Source organism: Aythya marila (assembly GCF_965140915.1).
Source record: "Aythya marila genome assembly, chromosome: 3".
Taxonomy (NCBI): Eukaryota; Metazoa; Chordata; class Aves; order Anseriformes; family Anatidae; genus Aythya; species Aythya marila.
Genome location: NC_139044.1, coordinates 39,054,417 through 39,075,502, shown reverse-complemented (window position 1 = coordinate 39,075,502; position 21,086 = coordinate 39,054,417). Strand labels below are relative to the sequence as shown.

Below are 21,086 nucleotides of genomic sequence, written 5' to 3'. Positions count from 1 at the left end.
TAACAACCAAAAATTCACCACAGGCCTGAATGAACTACAACAACTAGAAGAACCTCCTGCCAAAAACACTTCAGACATTCATCACAGACATGAGGATGCACTGAATCTAAATTACACGCTTTTGAATACAACCGAGTATACAGACAGACAGACATCTCTGCCAGCAGAATAATAACCCTGCCGAAATAAGCAACAATTTATCAGGCCAGCAGCTACTCTTTAAGAGGACGTGGTACAGAACAGAGACAGGGAAAAGCAAGCACCTGAAACAAGAGCTGGCAGGAGGGAGGAGGAGGGAGATGGGAGTGCCAGGGGAAACAGGGCAAGATAAGGTAGGTGCAAGGCTGCGGAAGGAATGAGGGAGGACAGAAGAGAAGCACCTGTTTATCGGGCCTTCAGAGGCTTCAGTCATTCTTTGCCTGCTTGAAGCCCTGTGGGAGGTTTCCACACTCCCAAACACAAGGCAGCTCCGATGATCCAGAGATGACTGGAATGCTCTGTGAGGGAAGGAGCAGGCCAAAGGAGGGTCCTTGACAGGTAATAAATTTAGAAGCATCCCTATCACCCTCTTGGCACTCCCCGTGCCCTTTTCTGCTGTCAGACCACACCTAGGCTGTTTCAAGGGCCTAAAAAACGCTTTGCAGGGGACTTCAAGTCTAAGTGCTGCCCGCAGTCCCTCTGGAAGCTGTGTTTCTGGTGATCCAACTCAGAATCCACAGTACTTTTGGGTGGGTTTGGCAGCAACGTCCCCAAACTGGGAGCATGTTGTACTAGAGAGTGGAAAACAAGTTTTCTTTCAATAGAGCATTGTTCCCCAAACAGCCCCTGACCTAAACCCAAAACACACAGATAGACCCTTACAATAAGAACTGCCTCCCCTCAAACCCCACCAGATACAAGTATAGCACAGCTTCTTGTTCATCCTGCCCCACACAAACTTTGTCCCATGCTGTTTCTTTATGCCAGGGAGATTTCTGCACAATCCTTTCTCAGCCTGGATATCCATTTCCCATTCTTCTCTTCAGCCCATGGATAAACAACATCAGCGAAATAAAGCCAACATCCAGAGTACATTGTCAGTTCAGATTCAGCGTCTAAGTGACTAAACCACTTTTAAGTGAAACAGCCATGTGAAAACTGTTCCTAGTAGAGTCTAGCGCCATAACAACTACTTCCAAAAGGAGTTATTCTACAATACTTCATAAAAACAAGAGAAACAATGGTAAAAAACACTACCACAAGAAGTGCCTGGGACACAAACAGAAATAAAAAGTACGAGCAGCATGCTTTAACTTGAAGAAAGACAAAGTGGCCTTTCTTAACTGAAAAGCTTGTAATTAGACTCACAAACACCATGAAATGGATTTTCAGGTCTTTGAAAGTCTGTTAATCTGGTTTTGTGTTTACTTTGTTACATTTTTTAAAGATTTCCAAGTTTCTCCTCTTCTTTCTCTCCAACTTTTTTGTTCCACAATTTGAGGTTCTGCATCCTGGCCTTCAGTCCAGGTGATTCTCTACCGAGTAACTGCCCACTTAAAAGCCCTTGTACCTCCTCACTCACTTCTCCCATCCAGCCATCTTTTAAAATGTCATTTTCTCAACTTTATTCTTCCTCGGAGGGCATCTTCTGCTTTGAAACAGCCTATGAAGGCTTCCAGAAACCAAGCGAGGCCCTTTCCCACAATTTCTTACTGTAGCCTGATCTTCTGGAAACACAGCACATAGTATATAAAAAAGCCCTTGCTGTTCATAAATATTTTTTATACGTCCTCAAGCAGTCAGAACTTATCATGGATGGGTATTTGTAAAAGTATATCCAGGAAGCATATCCAGGATTATCTTTCTTTTGGCTCTGAAAGTTTTAAAGACATGGTTTCTAGATCAAAAGGAGGAGAAAAATATCCTACGCGGGTGGGACTAAAAACATGTTTTAGGAGATGAAAAATGAACTCCGTGTAGTACTAAATTAATCCACTGCACCACCTAGGAGAATATTATATCTTCAGTACACTTTACAAGTTTCAACTTTTCCCTTCCCAACTGTAAAAACATCCTCTGTCTGTGGAAGAGTGATAGTATTGCTTTCCTGACTAATCATGAGGGATACTTAAAGATTCGTAATACAAAACAGGTGTGAGAAATATGTACTTCAGCACAGAATTGAACACTTATAAAAAAAAATTAGATTTCACAAGAGTTCAACTGCTGTTCTGGGAGGTCTAAATCAAGTTAACCATCTCGTGCCTGAAGCAGTAGTAAGGAGGAAACTGTGCCAACAGTATTCTTTTCTAACATCTCTCAGGAGAAACCTAAAGAGAAAATAATCTATCCACTGTAAAACTGCACCTATAGGAGGATTTCTCTTTCCTTAAATTTAATCCTAACACCTAATAAAAGTGATTCTACGGAGCCACATCAGTACTTCACATTTCAGCCCCTGCTCTTACCCAAGACCTAACCCGAAGGCTCGTGATGCTCTGGCTGTAACTGAAGGGCCCACTGTGTGTACATCAAGTGGCCGCACAGACATCCACCCCACAGCCTCTGCACTGTACCTGCGAGCAACACGAGGAGCACGCCTTGGGGGAGCTTTCCTTCAGTAAGGAGTGGGAGCAGTGCACTGGGCAAGGGTGGCCACACCACTGCCACAGCAACTGCCCAGGGTAGCAGGCATCAAACCGGAGGCTGTGGCAGAGAGGGAGTGAAGTCTGACTTTGCAGAGGGGGCAGCTTTCATACTATGGCCAGCACAACCCGAAGGAGCCCTTACTATGTTTACCTCTCAATAAAAAACAGCAGTAGCCACCTTGTTTTTCCTATCTGATGCATACTACTTACGCTGTACTAAAAGCATAATTTTTTATTTTTATTTTTTAAAGTTCTGTTGAAGTTTTCAACATTTTTGCATCTCCGCAAATACTTAGTTGCTGTGGGAAGGAAATCAAAAACCATACAGAAACAGAATAAAAACAACTAACAGAGAGTTGTAAGAATTGCATGAATCCATGCTCTTTTAAAAACTAATATCTCTTAGGAGTCAGAGACACGGCACTTGGAAGCATTACTAATTACAGCTAAAGCACCTTCAAAGTCACGTCCAACGAGCAGATCTGTCTAGTCACTTAGTGGTACCACAAAAGTTCATTAAAAAGCAGCTGTAAGAAAACTTCTGACAAAATCTCATCAGTGATCTCCTCGAAGAAGCTGTCTGCTCCCATTCTTGAAACCTAGCCTTGTTTCTGTTGCATTCATGTAATATCAGATAGAAAACACAAATCTTGTTCTCAAACGCTCACAGCCGTGTACCCCTCTGGATAAGAGTTAATACAAATCTACAACACGAAGAAATGAGACAACTGCTCTATTGCTGCCAGCTATGTAAGTGAATGTGTTTTCAACTTGACATCAGTATTTCTTTTTCTCTTTGTACTAATCTTGAAAGTAAGGCTTATCTTGAACACTAAAAACTGAGCTCCGAAAAGAAACAGCTGGAAGGAAGTTTCACTGGACAACATTTAATTATAGCAGGTTTATTTCTTTGATCTGTAGATAATGTACCATTTGTTTACTACACTGAGTTTTTATAAGCTAATGTTGAACTGCTATACTTCAAACGTTGCTGCCAAGACAAATAAAAAGTAATTCACCATAGTCGATGTTTCTGCGCTACTGAATAAAGCCAAATAAACAATATGCTACTTCCCCATTCATTCCCTCAGACCCTGGCGATCCTTTGTCTTCAAAACAAAACACAAAAGAATACGGTCACTGACACCCCTGCTGGTAATTCACATCAAGGATTTTGGGCCAAGGTAACCAGTGGTATACCTCTCTCTTTCACTCAGCCACAAAAAACAACATCCAAGAATGACTTTCAAAATATGTTTGCCTAATTTGTCTCCTGTTATCATAATCACACACCCTAGCCACTGGAGTCTGTAGGGTTTTATTACCTATTCAGTCCTGCAATAAAGCTCCTGCGATTGCTTGCTAGATCTTCTCCAGGCATCATTCCTCTCTGCTTTATTTTCAAATGCTCGTATTTATTTAAAAGGCCTTTATTCCCGAGTAAGTGTCCAAGTATTAAACTCATAAAATACAGGACTGATAGTAATCTCAGATACCTGCAGCTTGACCTTCCTTTGTAGCAGCTTAAGCTAAAAATCCTCCTTCTCTCACAGGAGGTAAAAAGGCATTCACATTCATTAGGTCGGCTTTACTTTCATCGACAATAATCTGTCTTGATACAAGTATTCTGGATAATGAAACTACCTAATATATTGATGTTTTCATCATAAATTGCTTCTTTTCATCAGCACAATGATGTACTTCCTTTTGATGTTCAAAATCACATCCCTACACCTCTGGCTCAAGAGTGCTCTAAGCTAGGGCAGCACACGTTTCTCTTACTTTTTTTCCTAGGCGTGTGCTATCAGCCCTTGGTGGAAGCACCACACTGACTCTGACAAGTATCTGCGTGACCCAGGATGAGTATTCTCAACTTGGATTCTTGTTCCACTTTTCTTGCTGCTTTAGTGAAGTCATCGACCACCCTTTCAATCACTTCTTCCATCTTCCAGTCACCTCTTCCATCTCTCCATTATTATTTAAACATCATACCCACGACGCTGATTTTTAAATTTTTGAATTTAAAGTTCCACCATCATACATAATAATCATCAATAACTCCACAAAAACTAAACCAGAAGATCGGATTTATGAAAGCCCTGCATAGCTGGCAGAAAAATCTGTCATGCAATCGTGGTTTTTCATTTTTATAAGAAGTTTCTAGATTCTTTTACTGTACGATACTTTCAGAAAGATGAATCTAATTCCACGGGATGTTGACATTCCCTGAAGAACTATTCAACTATTAATTTCTTGTCCCACTTAAAGTCGGTGGAAAATTTAATCTTTGATTAACATTAATGGTAAAGAGTTATTAAGCCCTTCATATCTTACTAGGTTTATCTTTCGTCCCATGCAACTAAGGTGATGTGACTCAGTGTTCTTTAAATGCGTGAAAGATGCAGCAGTGCTACTGGCTTCAAAAGCAAAACAAACAAAAGAACATTCAAAAACTCAAACCAACATTCTTTGCACAGGACTTCGCATTCACATGCCGAAGAGAATTGTCTGAGCTAGTAAAAATAAAAACAAAACAACAAACAAAACATTCTTCTTTGAACCGGCCTCATCTCATGCTGTAATATTGATTTAGCCAACTGAAACAGAGTTTCAGTTTTAACAGAGTTTTGTGGGTGTGTGGAGAAAATTTGAACATTAAGAGTAACAATTTGTGAAGAGTAACTGACTACTGGCTGATGACACTGGAACCATCATCGAGTGATATTCCACTTCTTTTTAAAGTTCTAACCCTGCATCAAAACAAATCATTTTTCATCTTTCACTTAGCAGATCTCTATTTTTTTTATATATATATTTTTTTAAGAGCAGGTCGTGAGCACCCCCAAATAGGAGGGGAGACTGTTCTTTAGTGATGTAAACAGTGGCATATGCTCAGAGAACAAATTTCGGGATAAATCAGTCGAAGTGATAACAGCAAGTGGGAAGACTGCAAAGACCAGAAAGAATAGAAGCTACCAGCTAGACCTCAGATGAGAAGATAGGGGAAATGGAGAGAAACCTTCCCAGGGACCAGGCAGAATTTCTGTGACTAAGCTGCAGTCACAACAAGAAGGATCCATCTGCAAAGACAAGATCGGCCAGAGAATTTTTATTATATGCAGTTGTTTGATTGTGCATGCAAAGTACCAACAAAAATGTAAATAATCTTCAAAACCAAAGGAGCTTCCAGACAGAAATTGTTCCTCATATGTGCAACCGCACAACCCACAGTGAACTTCTATGAGAAGCTGTATCTTGGACAGTTCAATCCATGTCCTGACAGCAAATGGAGGCAGCATGCACATTTCTACAAACTCATGTAGTTCTCTCTCTTCCTATACAAGCAGCAAATGATGAGGTAGAAGTCACTGAATCCACCTTTCTCCTAATCTGTGCCCAACGATGCCAAAGGGAATGCAAAATGCACTCCAAAAGGCAGGGATCGCATAGTGAATTGGACAGTGATGGAGGAAGCAAAAATTGTGGTACCGTTCTGGAGAGCAGCCTGAAGCCAGGCACTGCCAATGTTTAGGTATAAATCAACACAAGCCCACTAGGAAGCAGGTTAGCACGTTTCAGAAATGGGCAAAACAATGCACAGGGAACTTAAAAGAAGAGGCACTGCTTCTTTTAATAACCTTCATTTATCTGATCTGTGTTCAAAAAATGCATCACTGTAGGCTTGCCAAAGTGAATGCGAGGAAGATCAAACTGCCAACACACAAGATGACGACCCAGCTGATGTGCAGATTCTTTCATGTGAGAAAGACAGAAACCTTAACAGTAATTACATCTGCTCTGTGATTAATTGCAGCAGACCAATGAATTATTCTTGATATGAAGATAGTGTAAGGGTAGGTACAGATTTTTGAACGCACAAATGTGAGCTGATTTCTGAAAACTAGTGACTGCAGAACTGTGACCGAAAGCCTCAGTCTCCCTGCTGCTTTCTCCTGTACTTGTAACAATTAGATTCTAGGTCTACATACATAGCAGAGCCTTTGAAACCCAGCATCAATCATGTTACCTGATTCTTACAAGATAAAAACAAAAGCAAAAGTCTAACATCTGCTTTCTTTGGCAAACCAATCTGACAGCTCATGCACTTGGGAGTTTTTTAATCATTATAAATAAACTGCAATTGGATGAATTAAAGGTGCTGCATTGTTTTCCTGACAAACCATGCTCAGGCATCCTGTAACTTTTTTCTGCTTTAAAGCACCGAAGGGGTAGGTTAACGAATCCCAGGCATTGAGATGTCTGCATGCAATTTGCAGGACTGTGGTCTTGCTGGGATCACAGAGACATAGTGGGATGGCTTAAGGGTAAGGGTTCAAGAACAGATGGCAGCACAGGTGACACTGCAATGTGTGCCTGCTCTAGGCCACCTGAGCAGGACCAAACACAGGGATGAGGCCTTCTACAGACAGCTACAAGTACCTCAAGTTTGCAGGCCCCAGTCCTCACAGGGGACTTCACCAACCTTGGTATCTGCTGGATGACCAACACAGCACAGCATAAGCAACCCAGAAGATTCCTGGAGAGCACTAATGAACCTTCTGACAAAAACGAAAAAAAAAAAAAAAAAGACAAGGAGCTGGACTTCCTGCTCACAAACAAGGCATAGCTCACTGGGGACATGAAGGTTGAAAGCAGCTTGGCTGCAGTGAGGAGATGATTGAGTTCGGGATCCTAAGAGAAGGCAGCAAGGCAAAAAACAAGTAAACAATTATCCTCATGCACATTTATATTCATACATAAATTGAGTCAAGATTATCACACTGGGGACCAAAAGCCATGTTTTCACTTGATGTAGCAGGCTGAAGTGAAACACAGCACATTTGTACTTACTGTCCCAAATAGTCCCTGTCAATCTCAGCGTTTTGAAAACCAGCCCGTGTTTGGACAAGCACTGCAGTCTGAACTTTTTTTGAATGATCTGTCTATAAATGAACATTTGGCTTGCAACAGATGAAGCAATTACATTACCCTGAAACATAACTGTAATTTACCTTCAAAATTTATTACATTTGGCACTGCCATCTAAGTTTTAAGTCTGAACAATTCCAATTTTCCTGCTCAAGACTTGACAGCATATGACCACTGAAATAAAAATCAGGCAGTGAACACAGTCAGCTTCTGACTAATGTGACTGAAGAAATGAAATTAAATTAACTGAATTCTATTTTCATAAGACATTGGCCTTGTATTGCTGGAAAAAAAAATCTAAATTTTATCGAGCATTGTACTCTTTTTCATAGGGATTTTCATTTCAAAGAGGAATATAAATTCTCTACTGTGCCTTGGAAATGCAGTGCAGTCTTGAACACTGTCAGATCCCTGTCTTAATGCTTTAATAAATAGTCTGGTAACAACCTTCCATTCAATAAGCCTTGTGAGTCCCTTCTTACAATGATAAAAAGGAAACTGAAACCACCCATCCAAAACCCCTGAAAGTCACAGCACTTTGCTCTTTGCCCTCCTATTTACAGTAGGTGCGCACTATGGGGGGGAACTACGTGGCACTAGTATTTTACAGGTACAACATCAAAGAACGGTGCCTCCCTTTTTGTAAATCCATCACCCTTCAGTATTTCTTCTGAATATTTGTTATTTTTAACTATCAACAGTTATTTTAGCATTTCAGTCATACACTACATCTGATTAAGTATTAAATGAACACTTTGCACAACCTTGATAACACGAATCATAAAAGCAAAGCCCAAGACACACAAGAGACCAAACATCGCTGGATTTCTATGGCACCGACATTTTTTTTGAAGAATGTGGTACTCTGACAGCACCAGTCTTCCCCCAGCACAGTAGCAATTCAGTACTAGATCCTAGTGACTGCCCAAACTGACCCAGAGATCACAGTAAAAGACCTGAGAATAAAAACACCTCCTGGTTCACACAGATGGAAATGAAAACCTCCTAGACCTATGCATAAGATCTTGTCAGCAACACTGACTTAAAAAGCACATCATCCTTTGGGCAGTTTCAGAACCAACCCCCCACTATTACTTTTCTACAAGGTCACTAAAAAGGCAGCAGTGGCTTTATATGTTACAGCCAGTCCATACCCTTGTTATGAAGGTTATAATCCTTTTGAAGTTGACAAAATGTTTCCACCTCCTAACACTTCCAGAAGGACTCCAGTTTTGTGGCACACTGGTAGGGATACAGGTAGTTTGATGATGGTAATCCCCTCCGTCCTACACAGCTGCCGGACCGACATCTGCAGCAGGGCAGACTCAACCACAAACTGGGACGACCTTCTCTCTTACCCATCATCTGCCAAAACCCAGTTAAATTGGATGAACTCCTCTGATCCCAATCCAGCTAGTTGGCATCTTTCAGAAGATGCCAATTTTCCAAAATTACCAACATTCCTTTTTGGACAAGCAAAGTGACACCAACTTCTAAAAACACTGAAGGAATTATCAGATTTCCAAATAATTATTGTCAGTTAATATATATTAGAAACAAGCTGATAATCAGTATGGAGAGGTACAGGTAAAGTTGGCAATAACAGCTCTAGAGAGACTTTACTCATTTCCTTATCGTGGGTTTCCCGTAAGGTCATGATTTGAAAGGGAAATAATAAGCTGGAAGAGATACATAAAAAATAATATCCCGCAAACACATACACAGACACACAACACCACACACTTTACAATGGGAATGTGTTCCAAGACAGATTGCCAACTAACAGAGGCAGACTAACAGAGCCGAACATATACAATATGCCTTTGTTGGAGGGTTGCTTGTGAAAAACAGGCAATAAAAATTGGTAACTTATTACCATGATAGCTTAAAAATCAAACACGCTGAACCGACTGCCATAAACCAAAGGAATGATGTATGAGGAATGAAGAAATTTCTGATTCCCAACTGATAGCGAGCTGTTCTCCAGAATGTTTTCAGAAGAATACAATATAAAACTTATCATGTCTTGCACAGCAAACTGACGTGAAGCCCGTGATGTAGCAGGAATGGCAAATCAAGAAGAACATAAATATGTAGGTAAGCAGCAAGTCTCTACATCTACAACATTACTGGTGCTCAGAGTTCTACTCTGCCGCAGATTTGCTCTGTGATTCTGGGTGAGTCACACGGATCTCTCTAGATATGTTTAGATAAAGATATTTGCTCTCAAAGCACTTTAATCTCCGGAGATGAAACATTATATGAAATGTAAATGTTGATATTTACAACTTGCAGTCTTCTAATGACTGTTGAAATTTGCATCCCATATTTATCATCTGAGAGAATCGACTCAAAAGCAGTCTTTATATGTAGTTTAACAACATGTCAACACTCAGCACAGCTCACTGCATTTTATCTGACTGTAAAGTACAACCAAGAAAACCAACAAAAGACACCATAAAAACATACTTGCAGAAGCGTTCCATGAATATTATTCTGTCGTATGCAAGGACTGGTAGAGTCTGGAAGCCCCCTCAGCAGTGACGTTACTGTGTGCGGCACTTCATTGACCATAACAAATGGAACAAGGGCCCGACCTGACATCTCACGGGAACGGTACACAGGAGAATGGCCACACCTAGAAAAAGAAATACATAGTTTTTGTCATCCAGATGCAATCCAATGCTGTGGCTAAAAACTTGAATGTTTGGATTAGGTTTGATTTTTTACAGGATAAAACAAAGGACAACCTAATGACACACTCATCACAAATCAAATGCAGTCCTTCTTCTCAGGAGTGAAAGACTATTTGCCCAGAAACAGAAGCCATACTAGAGCCGTGTTGAAGGCTTTTTGCCTTCATAAGTTTGTGTTTAGATAAATTCATAAATAAATAGACAGATAGACAGATACACTTATGCCACGAAGCAGGTATGAGCATGGTGCCATTACATTTTATTTGTTTATTTTACTTATTAAACAACAATTCTAACATATCCTGAGTTTGATTTCAATGAAGTACACTCCACGTTCTGAATCAGATGTTCCCCTCAGAACAACACAGTGTCTACAGGAATTTTAGGCCCTATCTCCCACTGACTCTTAAAATACATTTAAAGACAGGAAACAGGTTTACAAGTAACAGACACATAAAAAAAAACTTTGTTATTACGTGTAATGACTATCTCAAAAATAAATAATTTTTATTTATTCAGAATGAACTGATAAGACTCAAAACTGCACATAAGACACAGGCCGAAAAGGACTTTTTATCTTACGCTATTAACTTTTTTACTAGCTGTAGAGGTAGGAATATACATATCATTAACTATTCAGCTATGCAGTTACAGTAATATTTTATCAGCTGTACACTACTTCAGTAGCATGTACACTGAGTTGAAGTGAAACTTTTACAAACTGGAAGTCAGTTAGGGTTAGGCTTTCAAAGCTGGTAATTGGCGCACGTGTCAGCTTTTGTAACACAGCTACAGCTCAGCACAGCTCAGCCACTCACTCCCAGAACTCCCAACCAAGGAAGTTATCACAGGGTTTGAAATCAATACCCAAATAGCTTATATGATGTACAATGCACTGTGGCAGAAGTTGTGTTTTGATACTGTGTATGATGAGCCAGAGAGATGTCCTTCCTTCCTCCGACCCTCCCCATTTTTTCCTGATTTGCTTCTTACGTATTTTCAGCTGACAAAATCATGCCCTCTGCCAGGATAGGAAAACCACTTTTCAGGGCTCTCAAACAATGCCTGCAGGGTCACGCTTACTTATTTAAAAGTATTTACTTATTTAAAAAATTAAATTAGATTAAAAGACATTCTAAAGTTTCAAATACCTCTAGCAAATTTAAGTCAATACCCCAAGTAGCTGCTTGCTTTAGCTCACTTCAAAGAAATACAGAAAACAGTTTCCATCTTGAGCCAGCAACTGAATTAATAAGGGTTTTGAACAGAAGACACTAAATAGACCTAGTGTAATAGCCTAACAGTTCTGACAATTTAGTTCTGGTAGGCCACAATGCGCCTGAAACACACAAATATTGCAGTAAGGAAGTATGGAGCTATATGCTACCCTAAACTATACTCTGTGTCGGAAATTTCACCCTCATGGTATGGCAGCGTATTCTATCCTCTACCTTCCCATCTTTTCCCTTAGGGAAGATTTTTAGGAAGATCATCTTTGAAAAGGAAAAGCAAAGAGTAGGTTCTTCACAACAGGATGTGGAAGCGGAGCAGTCACAACCGGAGGCTCTTCCATATGGAAAAGCTTTAATCCTGTATTGACATGATGCAAGAAGCCAGCTTAGCCCTCAGCAAAAACAAATTCAGTCTTTTTAAACAAAAACATTTTAATTCTACTGTATGTTGAAAGTAAACCTGAGAAGTGATTTGTCTCCAACCATTCCTTTATTTGTGCCACACCACGGTTCCTCAACCCAGCCCTCCCCGCATACAGATGCTCTTTCCAAACACGAGCGACGTTGTTGTTGCACTGTGTGTCCAGCTCTCAATTAGCTGTAACTGTATACTCAAGAATGTTCTTTATTTTGTTTGTGACCTTTCACAAATTATTTTTTCCCAAGGAATCTGACATCCCTTCAGAATGAACAGTGGAAAATGGGGAAAATGCCAGGCTTTCCTCTAACTTGTGCAAGGGTGCTTTCCAAAACAGCGTGATTCAGAGGGAGGTTTGTCCTTGAACACAATGCAACAAATTAGAATGGAGCTGTGTGGTATTTTTTTCTTACTGGTAAAAAATGAGAGTTGAGAACAACTTCTAAATAACCTGATTTAAACTTGGCTTTCTTGAAAAAAATATATATATATATATATTTACCACAGACATTATACATGTATGGACATACACTATTTTACATAATAAATTTTACTCCAGATTGTTATTTTATCAAACTTAGTACAGACATAGAAGTGACTGCTATATATTCACTATAAAGGAAATAATTTCCCATTAAGGGTAAAACTGAAGGTTAAAATTAAGAGTAAAGCTCCCCGAATTCCAGCTTCACAAGAGGGAATGGTTGGAGACTGCCAACTCAGCATTCATACTGAATGTATGTCAGGCAAAAGCTTACGGCAAAACTACAGACAAGTCTAATATTCACTTCTCTTCATGCCCCAAACTGCTGTTCTCTAAAAAATAACTTCAGCAGGTGAGTGCTCCCCCACCTCAACCCCACAAAGAAGCCAAACTGGGGCGCTCAGATCAGGTTCTGCTTTGCACTTTGAGGATCCTCAGTCAGGAGGCAGTGACCTCCTCCTCTTCCTCCTCCTCCTCCCTCCCCTGGGCAAACCCCCGGTGCCCAGCAGGTGGAGAGCTGGCCCAGGACGCAGCAGTCCCGGTTCTGCAACTTTCTGAGCCTGAGGAAAATGCAAACCCGCAGCTTCTGCTTGCCTGAAGGGCTGCCCAGCCACCAGCCTGCCATCGTGCTCTGCACCTGCTGCAACCCAACGCAAACCCCAACTTCTCACGCTGTTCCTGGCTACATTGGTTGCAGTACAGACACTTAAAAAATTCATGGAAAGCCTCCAAGAGCACTCCTAGGAAGGAACAAGAGCATCACAAAGCTTAAGAACAACAAAGTATATGCTTCACATGAACACCTATGGGCACACAAGGAAGACATTTCATACTGACAAACAGCTTCTCAAATCTGAGCAAGGTTCCTACTTCTGCTGTTTCTTTTCCCATTTCCCTTCTAATACTCAAAGAAAGCTGTTTTGTTTCATACCCCAACAAACACCACAGATAACCAACAAACACCACAGATAAGATTTAAGAACACTCCTTTTCACACGCACATGCCAGATATCATGGCAGGCCACCGTTGGTCACCTATCCCTGAACTTCTGGATACCTTGAAGGCACTCGATGTGTGTGTGCTTCTCTCATGTTCTGGAGGCACTTGGCTTCATTCCTCAATCATGTAAGAAGTTTGACAGAAGAATGTCAAAACAAACACTGTTTTTTCCACATAGCCTGTAACAGCACCCTAAGTTAAGAGTAGGCAGGTCTGCTGTTTGCCAGATGCCATGCGGATATCATCTCTTACCTGTAATTACAACTAATCTGGACCAATTCTGAAAAAGTGAGAGGAAGAATGAGTAAATAAAACAGCTGGGTAACACAAGACAAATCCAGCCCAACGCAGCCACTTTTTGCTGCTGGCTACAGCAGCCTGCAAGGCAGCCACACACCGTAACACAGAGCGGTGTCACCACCGTGGCAGCTGCCCGGCCCGGTGCTGGCAGAGGGGAACAGCAGCCCCAGCCCAGGCTACAACCCCGCAACCAAACCTGTGCCTGGACACCTGCCCTTAGCGTCCCTGCAGGCCAAGCAGCAGCAGCAGAGCCTTGCACCCCTCTGGGCAACGTGTGTGTGCATGCGTACCTCTGTTTGAACCTTACTTGCTTTGATTTGAAGAACAAGTGGGGAAAACAAGAAGTGTTTTCTGTAGGCGACCTTCTTTACATGCAGCTCATGTGTAAGTAAACTCTCAAATCTAAGTAACGCCTAAAACGTTGTCTTTGTTAGAACACACAACACATCAGCACAACACATTTTATTATATCTCAAGGTAGCAAGAAGCAAAGAAAGCTTGCAAAATCCTTATGGGATACACTTGTATTGAATGCTCAGGGCTATTAACCACCGCTGAAGTAGCAGGCCATGTTAAATTCGGCACTGTTTATCTAGGTGCACGAAGTATTGGATGTAAACATGTTTACTTCAAACAGTTCATGATCAAGAACAAAAAGTCAATAAATCTGAACAGCTTTCACTTTGTGTAACTGTAGATTCAGTGTATTTCCACTGCTCCGCTCCAGCGTTAACACTTAGATCTTGAACAAAGCTGCTGACTGACATAATTTATATGAGCAATTCTCATAAGGCACACAAGGATTCTGCACTCCTCTGCACACAAAGTATCTAATTTATTACTCCAGCTATGAACAACACAACACTAGTGGTAAATAAAAATATCTTCACGTTGCTTTTTTAAAAAAGAACTGCAGGTGTTTCCTATGTGATTCTTTTTCTCCCTTCCTTATTACTCCCTCTCAACAGACCTTGTGTTACCCAAACCAGCACACTAAGGATTACCTTTTATATGAATGTCACAGAAACAAATGAATTGAAAACATTTTAAAAATTGTAACTGTAGCTGAAAGTGATACATCCATTACAGTAAGCAATACCTACAGTTGTTAGAACAAGGCTTAGCCAGGAAAAAAACAACTATTGACAGGTTTACTGGATAACACCACACAGTGATCTATGTACCACTCATTACTTCACAGGTTATTAGTACTATAGATAATTGTTCCTACAGACAATATCACAGCATTGTAAGCTCATTCTCAGTTGAAATACATTCACGTACACCTCCTTCACAGTATGTTGGACAAGGCAATCAGGAACAGCAGCCATGAAAACAGGATGGGAACAAAAGGAGAGCAGACTGGACACATTCCAGTGGAAGGGAACATTCTGCAGAAGGGGTCTGCGACCTTGCCAATCAAACCAGGTACCCTACCAGTTTCACTGAAAGGGTCCCAAAATATTAAATTTAGTAACTTCTAAATGCGGTATAACAAGTCCCCGAGCAAAGACACGTGCGAAGATAGCATTAAAAAAAAAAAAAAAAAAAAAAAAGACAACACCATGCTTCCATGCAATTAATGTATCTTGGACTTCTGTTTTCAGGACAAATCGGTATGACTGTCCCCATTCATTAATGGGAGAGCAATCTTTCCTGGAATATAAACAGTAACCTGCTATACATGTACCTGAAGTTTCTTTTATTTGTGGATTTGCTTGGTTTGTGATTCTCTTTTAAGGAAACACACTTATTTTCCATTTTGTCACACTTCTGTTGTTCCCTTGCAATTAAAATATGCAAAGCGCTTAATTTTTAAAGCTTATTTCCCTGTGGAAACCTGTATTTTAGTTGGCCTAAAGACAAGTTTTTGTTCTTTATTCTGAAATTAAGAAAAACACAACAAAACAAAACATACAAAAAAACACCTCAATAGAATAACTGGAGTTTTGACACAGTATCTCAATATATACCTGACAAGCAGAAAAATATCATAAAAAGTATTAAGAGTTTGTTGTAGATTATAGATCTACAATCACCACATGTATGTAGTCCAGAAAATGTTTGAACCCAACCATAGACAGACACAGATCAAGTTTAATTTCAGGTTATTTATATAATACTAAATCTCTACACTCGTATCAATTCCCTTTCAAGCGAAGTTAATGGTTGCCCAAATTTCTGTTCTCCTTATACACTGTGTTAAGTATTTTATTCTTCCAACTTGGGCAATCAAGATAACACCTTATAGTTTTGTACAGGCAATGCTTCCCAGCAAGTACTTAATGAATCAGAGTAGCTGTAGATACTGCAGAAACTATGTAGGCAAAACACACAGACTTATTTGTGAAGGCTCCCCACAAGTTATGCCATGAGTTGTTTTTCCACATGCTTCCAAAAGCCTTCTGGGAAGAAACCGTGCACATTTCTCTCCTTGTCACCAAGACCTAGGTTATTGTAAAAAATGGCCAACTGATAACAAGCTGAATCAAAAACAGAAACCTAAGTTGCTGTCATTCAGCCAGCCAATAAACTGGGATCTCTAACATGGATGGGTAGGAACCCTGTTACTTATACTGCATGCAAACTTTGGAGCAACAGAAACATGCTCACTTCAAATTGAGATTTGCTATAAAACATGCTGAAACAATTCAAATGGCACTTCTTTCTTGCATTCCCATCAAGGAATCTCAAATAATATCATCAGGTAGCTAACTTCAGTCTAGGTTTGTTTAACTATTTGTTGAAATGAAATCACGTGAGGTTACAGCCTCCTCCATTCAAAATTCTATTCCAAATTTGTTAGTTTGAGAAAAGCTACTATGATGTTTAAGAAAAGCAGATTAATGGAAAGAAACACACAACACTTAATACCAAAATAGCTGGGGGTAGTGGGGAAAAAAACGACGACAAAAAAAATATGACCGTATCATTATTTGAACTATGAAAGGCAAGTTGAATACATAAAGCAAATTTCAGCACCTTGTGATTAAAGTTTCAACTGACTGCAAACAAGAATTTAATGAGCAATTTTGAAAACTTGTTATCAGACCTATGAAAGTAACAAAAGGATCTGGGTTCTGAAAGACTTTTTCCTTCCAGCCATACCACCGAAAGTCACTAGCTGACTTCCATAAAGCTTTCCCAATATTGAACTCAAACTTCTCAAACTCAGGACCGGTCTTTTTAAATAATACTGACCTTTTTCCCCTTATTACCATCACATTGTTTTCCTTCCATGACATACCTACTTTCCTCTGCATAGTTGCATAGTGTGCATTACTTCTCTCCATTTACTGTTCCTTCCTGCAAATACTTTTGCAAATCAGGCTAAATGTTACTATTTGGCTACATATCTTGACCATACAGTTTTGACCATATCATTTTTTGGCCTAATTTTCACCAGCAAAGTACTTAATCACTGACTATTTTTAACTATATAAATGAATAACACAATTACTTAACCTGACCAATTTTGTTTTGACAGCTGAGAGCCCCATTGTATTTTTCACTGGCTCATGTTTTAAGTAGCACATATGAAGTTTTAACCCTTGCTCACTGACATTGGACCTTTTCAGGAGTCTGCAATACTGGAGAAAGATATTTTCACTACCAGTGCTCACGACCACACAACACCATTTATTTCCCCCCAAAAAATGACAGCTTCCTACATTTTGTGAATACTTCTTAAATTGCTTCAGACGATAATCTTCCAATGAGCAGCAGACGGATGAAAACTAAAAACTGGAATAAGGAATCAGCAATGAATACCTAGAAGCAGCAGTATTTCCTGTTGGCACCATTTGAATGGGAAAAGAACATCTGCCCACAATTTAAAAGAAAAGGCTGCGAATTACAGCAAAAAAACATGCAAGTTGTACGTTGACTTTTGGTTGATGAGAAGGTCTCAAGCAGCGTACTGCTGATCAAGTATTTCATCATCTTCCCTATCACTGCAATCTGAAGTGAACAAACGCCAAGCTATTTACCATTTGTTATTTAAAGATTCTAAAACAAAAATAAACAGTCTGAAAACCTGCTCATTAATAAATACTCAAGGCAAACCATAAGTAGAGATCAGTAGCAAACAATATGCGACTAGGATTACACAGAGAGAAAGCTCTAACTAGAACCTGAAGAATTCCAAGTGCAGTCCCAACTCCCAAGACAGGAATTACACTAAGAAGGGAAATGCATTTCTCTCATAATCCACTACTACGCCCAAGTTCCATCACAGATGTCAGATATTTCTCTCTTACACTTCTGTCCAAAGTAGCCGGATAGGGTCAGAGAGAAGAGGAGAAAGAAAAAAATAAAATGAAGTGTATGTGCACACATGCGTGCATGACAGGGGACTTGACCAAGTCAGCTTTCTCTAACAGAAGACATTTCATTTCCACGTTCCTAATAAGTGCAATTCCTCCACTTTAGGCCTGAAGGAACTTCTGTGACTTCAAAAAAAAAAAAAAAAAAAAAAGCTTTTCACAAAAAAATCAAGATTAATTTCACTATATAGGTTTAGTTCCAGAAAACACTACAAAACAATGAGAATGTAAAAAAAAACAATGCATGTTTTAGAGGTGTGTTTTGTTCAATTTTCTGTATGCCTATGTCAGCAGATGTATTTTAGGAACCTTACCTGTATTCAAAAGAGCATCTGCCCCTGTCATACACTGGGCAGGGCATCTCCACAAGGACAGGGCATTCCAAGGGGTCAACACCCTTGCTCTGACTATCACAGGTATTCCAAGTCAGAAATTATTTTAGACAATTACAATGCTAAGCAGTTACACTGACCAGACAACACATTGAAAAGAAAAAAAAAAAAAAAAGATTAAAAAAAGCAAAGACCAAGAAGATGTGCATTTGATATGGAAACCCAAGGAGATGCTTTTACAAACAATTGTAATTAAGAGCAGCTATTTTAATACAACAAAGCTGCAACAAACACATGTAGTTCTTTTCATCTGATACAAAAAGGCATTCCCACAGAAGTACTTTGCTTATCAGACCACTGATAATATTCCCAGTTGTACAGTAAAGATAGTTGAAAACCAGCAAGTTTTAACATTAATTCTCCTATTGGTGCCACACCATATATACTAAAATAAAAGAAAGTGAGGAGAAAGGCAGAAGGAGCACACTAACATAACCATTCAGCTATCTTGCCTGACCACTTAGCCAACGGATCCTAGTGTTCAGCCTAGAGAGAGTCAGGTAACTGCTTTCAAGTCAGACAGAAGATGATGTACTACTTTCGCATGCACAATTGTACATGTGTGAAACAAATGAAAACTGGGGACCCTGCAGTTAGCCAGATATATAACCAGTATTTTTAACAAAAAATAAGAGAATGATTTCAATCAGTCATAGAATCGTAGAATACCTCACAAGGATCGTCAAGTCCAACTCCTGATCAATCAAGCTCTTCCCAAACAAACTGAGGATGCTTTATTATTAGATCTCCCTAACTCCCTCACTCCCCCCTTTTTGTGATTTTTATTCAGTGTTAAGTCTTACAATTAATTCCAAGTCTCATACACACTTTTGGTTTTACATTTGAAGTTTGTTGCCTTTTTACTCCGTCAAGTCCCAGGCACAATTCCCATGCAGCCTATACAGGTTTTGTCACAGGGCTTTATGAAAACAACCAGATGCCTGACAGACCAGACAAAATTCAACAGAAATTACTTAAACACAACACAGAGCAATAAAAGTAACCAGCATAAATCAATGACAGTTAACTTTTTCAAAGGAGCAAACCACATGCCCAAATGCAAGTAACATCATTGACCAGTAAATATTTATAATCACAACACCTCCTAGAATAGTAATAGTTCTATACTTGGGTCTTTTTCTTTAAGGTATTTCCTTAAGAATTGAGTTCTCACAAATTTATAAATTAAGACAACTCTGATTCCTAGGGAGCGTCTGAATTCATGTTTTGACACTCTACTTTCTAAGAAGCTATAATAAAGGGGATTAATCTCACTTAATTCACAGTTTTTCAAAGTGCTTAAAATGCACAAATCGATGATATACCATATTACTACACAAAGGTTAAAACAGCAAGATCATAATTTTATGTATGCATCTTTACACAATTGAATTTGTTTTTCAAAAGCAAAAGGCAAACTACTGCAACAGTATTTCTTCCTTATCTGCGGTGAAGTAAATGAAGCAATGAAAACTGAAAGGAATATGCAAAGAATTTATGAACAGAAGTAGAAAAAGAATTGACAGAAAAGAACAAGCAAAGCTGCATCAGAATGACCTTTTTTATCTTAGGAAAAAAAAAATAAAAAATCGAAGAACCAGAGATACATCAGTCAATGGTAAAAGACAGTGTAATAATGTAAGTATATAAAATCCTCTTAGCATTTGAAAGCCATATTTGGGCAGTTAAATAATATAGTATTATTTAACATCTTTAGGTTGCTTCATTACATGGGAAGGATCTTAAACACTTCACTAATCAGAAAGCTGCTGAAAATGGCCCTTTGTACTGCATTCAAGCAGAGCACAACTGAAAGGCTATTCTTATATTTCAAGCAAATATTTGCCAAGATAAACTGATTCCCTTTGGCCAATAAGAACTGAAAAAGAAAATTAGTGATAAAAGATCAAAATTCAAGTTCTTATTTCTATTAGAGAATAGTATTTTGAACAACAGCATTTTTTAAATACTGGTATCTGACAACACTTAATCTCTGAACAGTATTTTGTACAGGACAAATATATAACCTGTACTTTGCTCACTGAACCACTCAGACTTCACTGAATGAGTACAATCTTTTATAACAGAAACTCCTATTTTGCTTTGAAATCGTAAGAAAAATCTTCTATATCCTGCTTATTAGCCTGGATTGGCATCTGTTAAGAAATGATTTAACCAGAAGTCAACACAACTTCAGGCATTTATCCACTGAATAAAACCTAGAGTACTACATGGTATGTATGGACTGAAGACTTATGTGGAATCGTGGCCCCTAAGATTTTTTTAATCATTATTATTGTATTTTGCTTTTCCTTCCAAGTTTGAAAAATTTGAGCCAGCACTGAGTGCATCAGCTGATGCACTCATCTCCTGTCCTTCTCAAACTTATCTTTTAGGAGAGACTTATGGAAACAGGGCGAAAAGCTTTTTCTTCTTTATATGCAATTTTGCTTTCTGTGCATCCTAGTATCATTTTAACTCTAAGTGTGACAGTAATTATCCTTGTCTATTAATGACAAGCTCACAGGAGTAGTACAAAGTTAAAAAATAAAAATAAATAAATATCAATTAGGTCTGGTGGATGGAGGGGGGAAGAGAACAACAATAAACGGCTAGTACTTTCCACTATCATCTATCCCTGGTCCCTGATTAAAGACAGTATGAAGGGATTTTTGAAAGCAAT

General features: G+C 39.2%; 1 protein-coding gene across 2 annotated transcripts in view; it reads right to left on the bottom strand.

The window, feature by feature from the left end:
- Positions 1-21,086, bottom strand: part of THADA (THADA armadillo repeat containing) — a 163,331-nt gene that overhangs the window by 82,768 nt on the left and 59,477 nt on the right. For both annotated transcript variants that reach the window (XM_082757389.1, XM_082757388.1), the window contains one exon: positions 10,026-10,194. In XM_082757389.1, the coding sequence (XP_082613515.1) occupies positions 10,026-10,194 (169 nt within the window). The remainder of the gene's footprint in view (positions 1-10,025; positions 10,195-21,086) is intronic.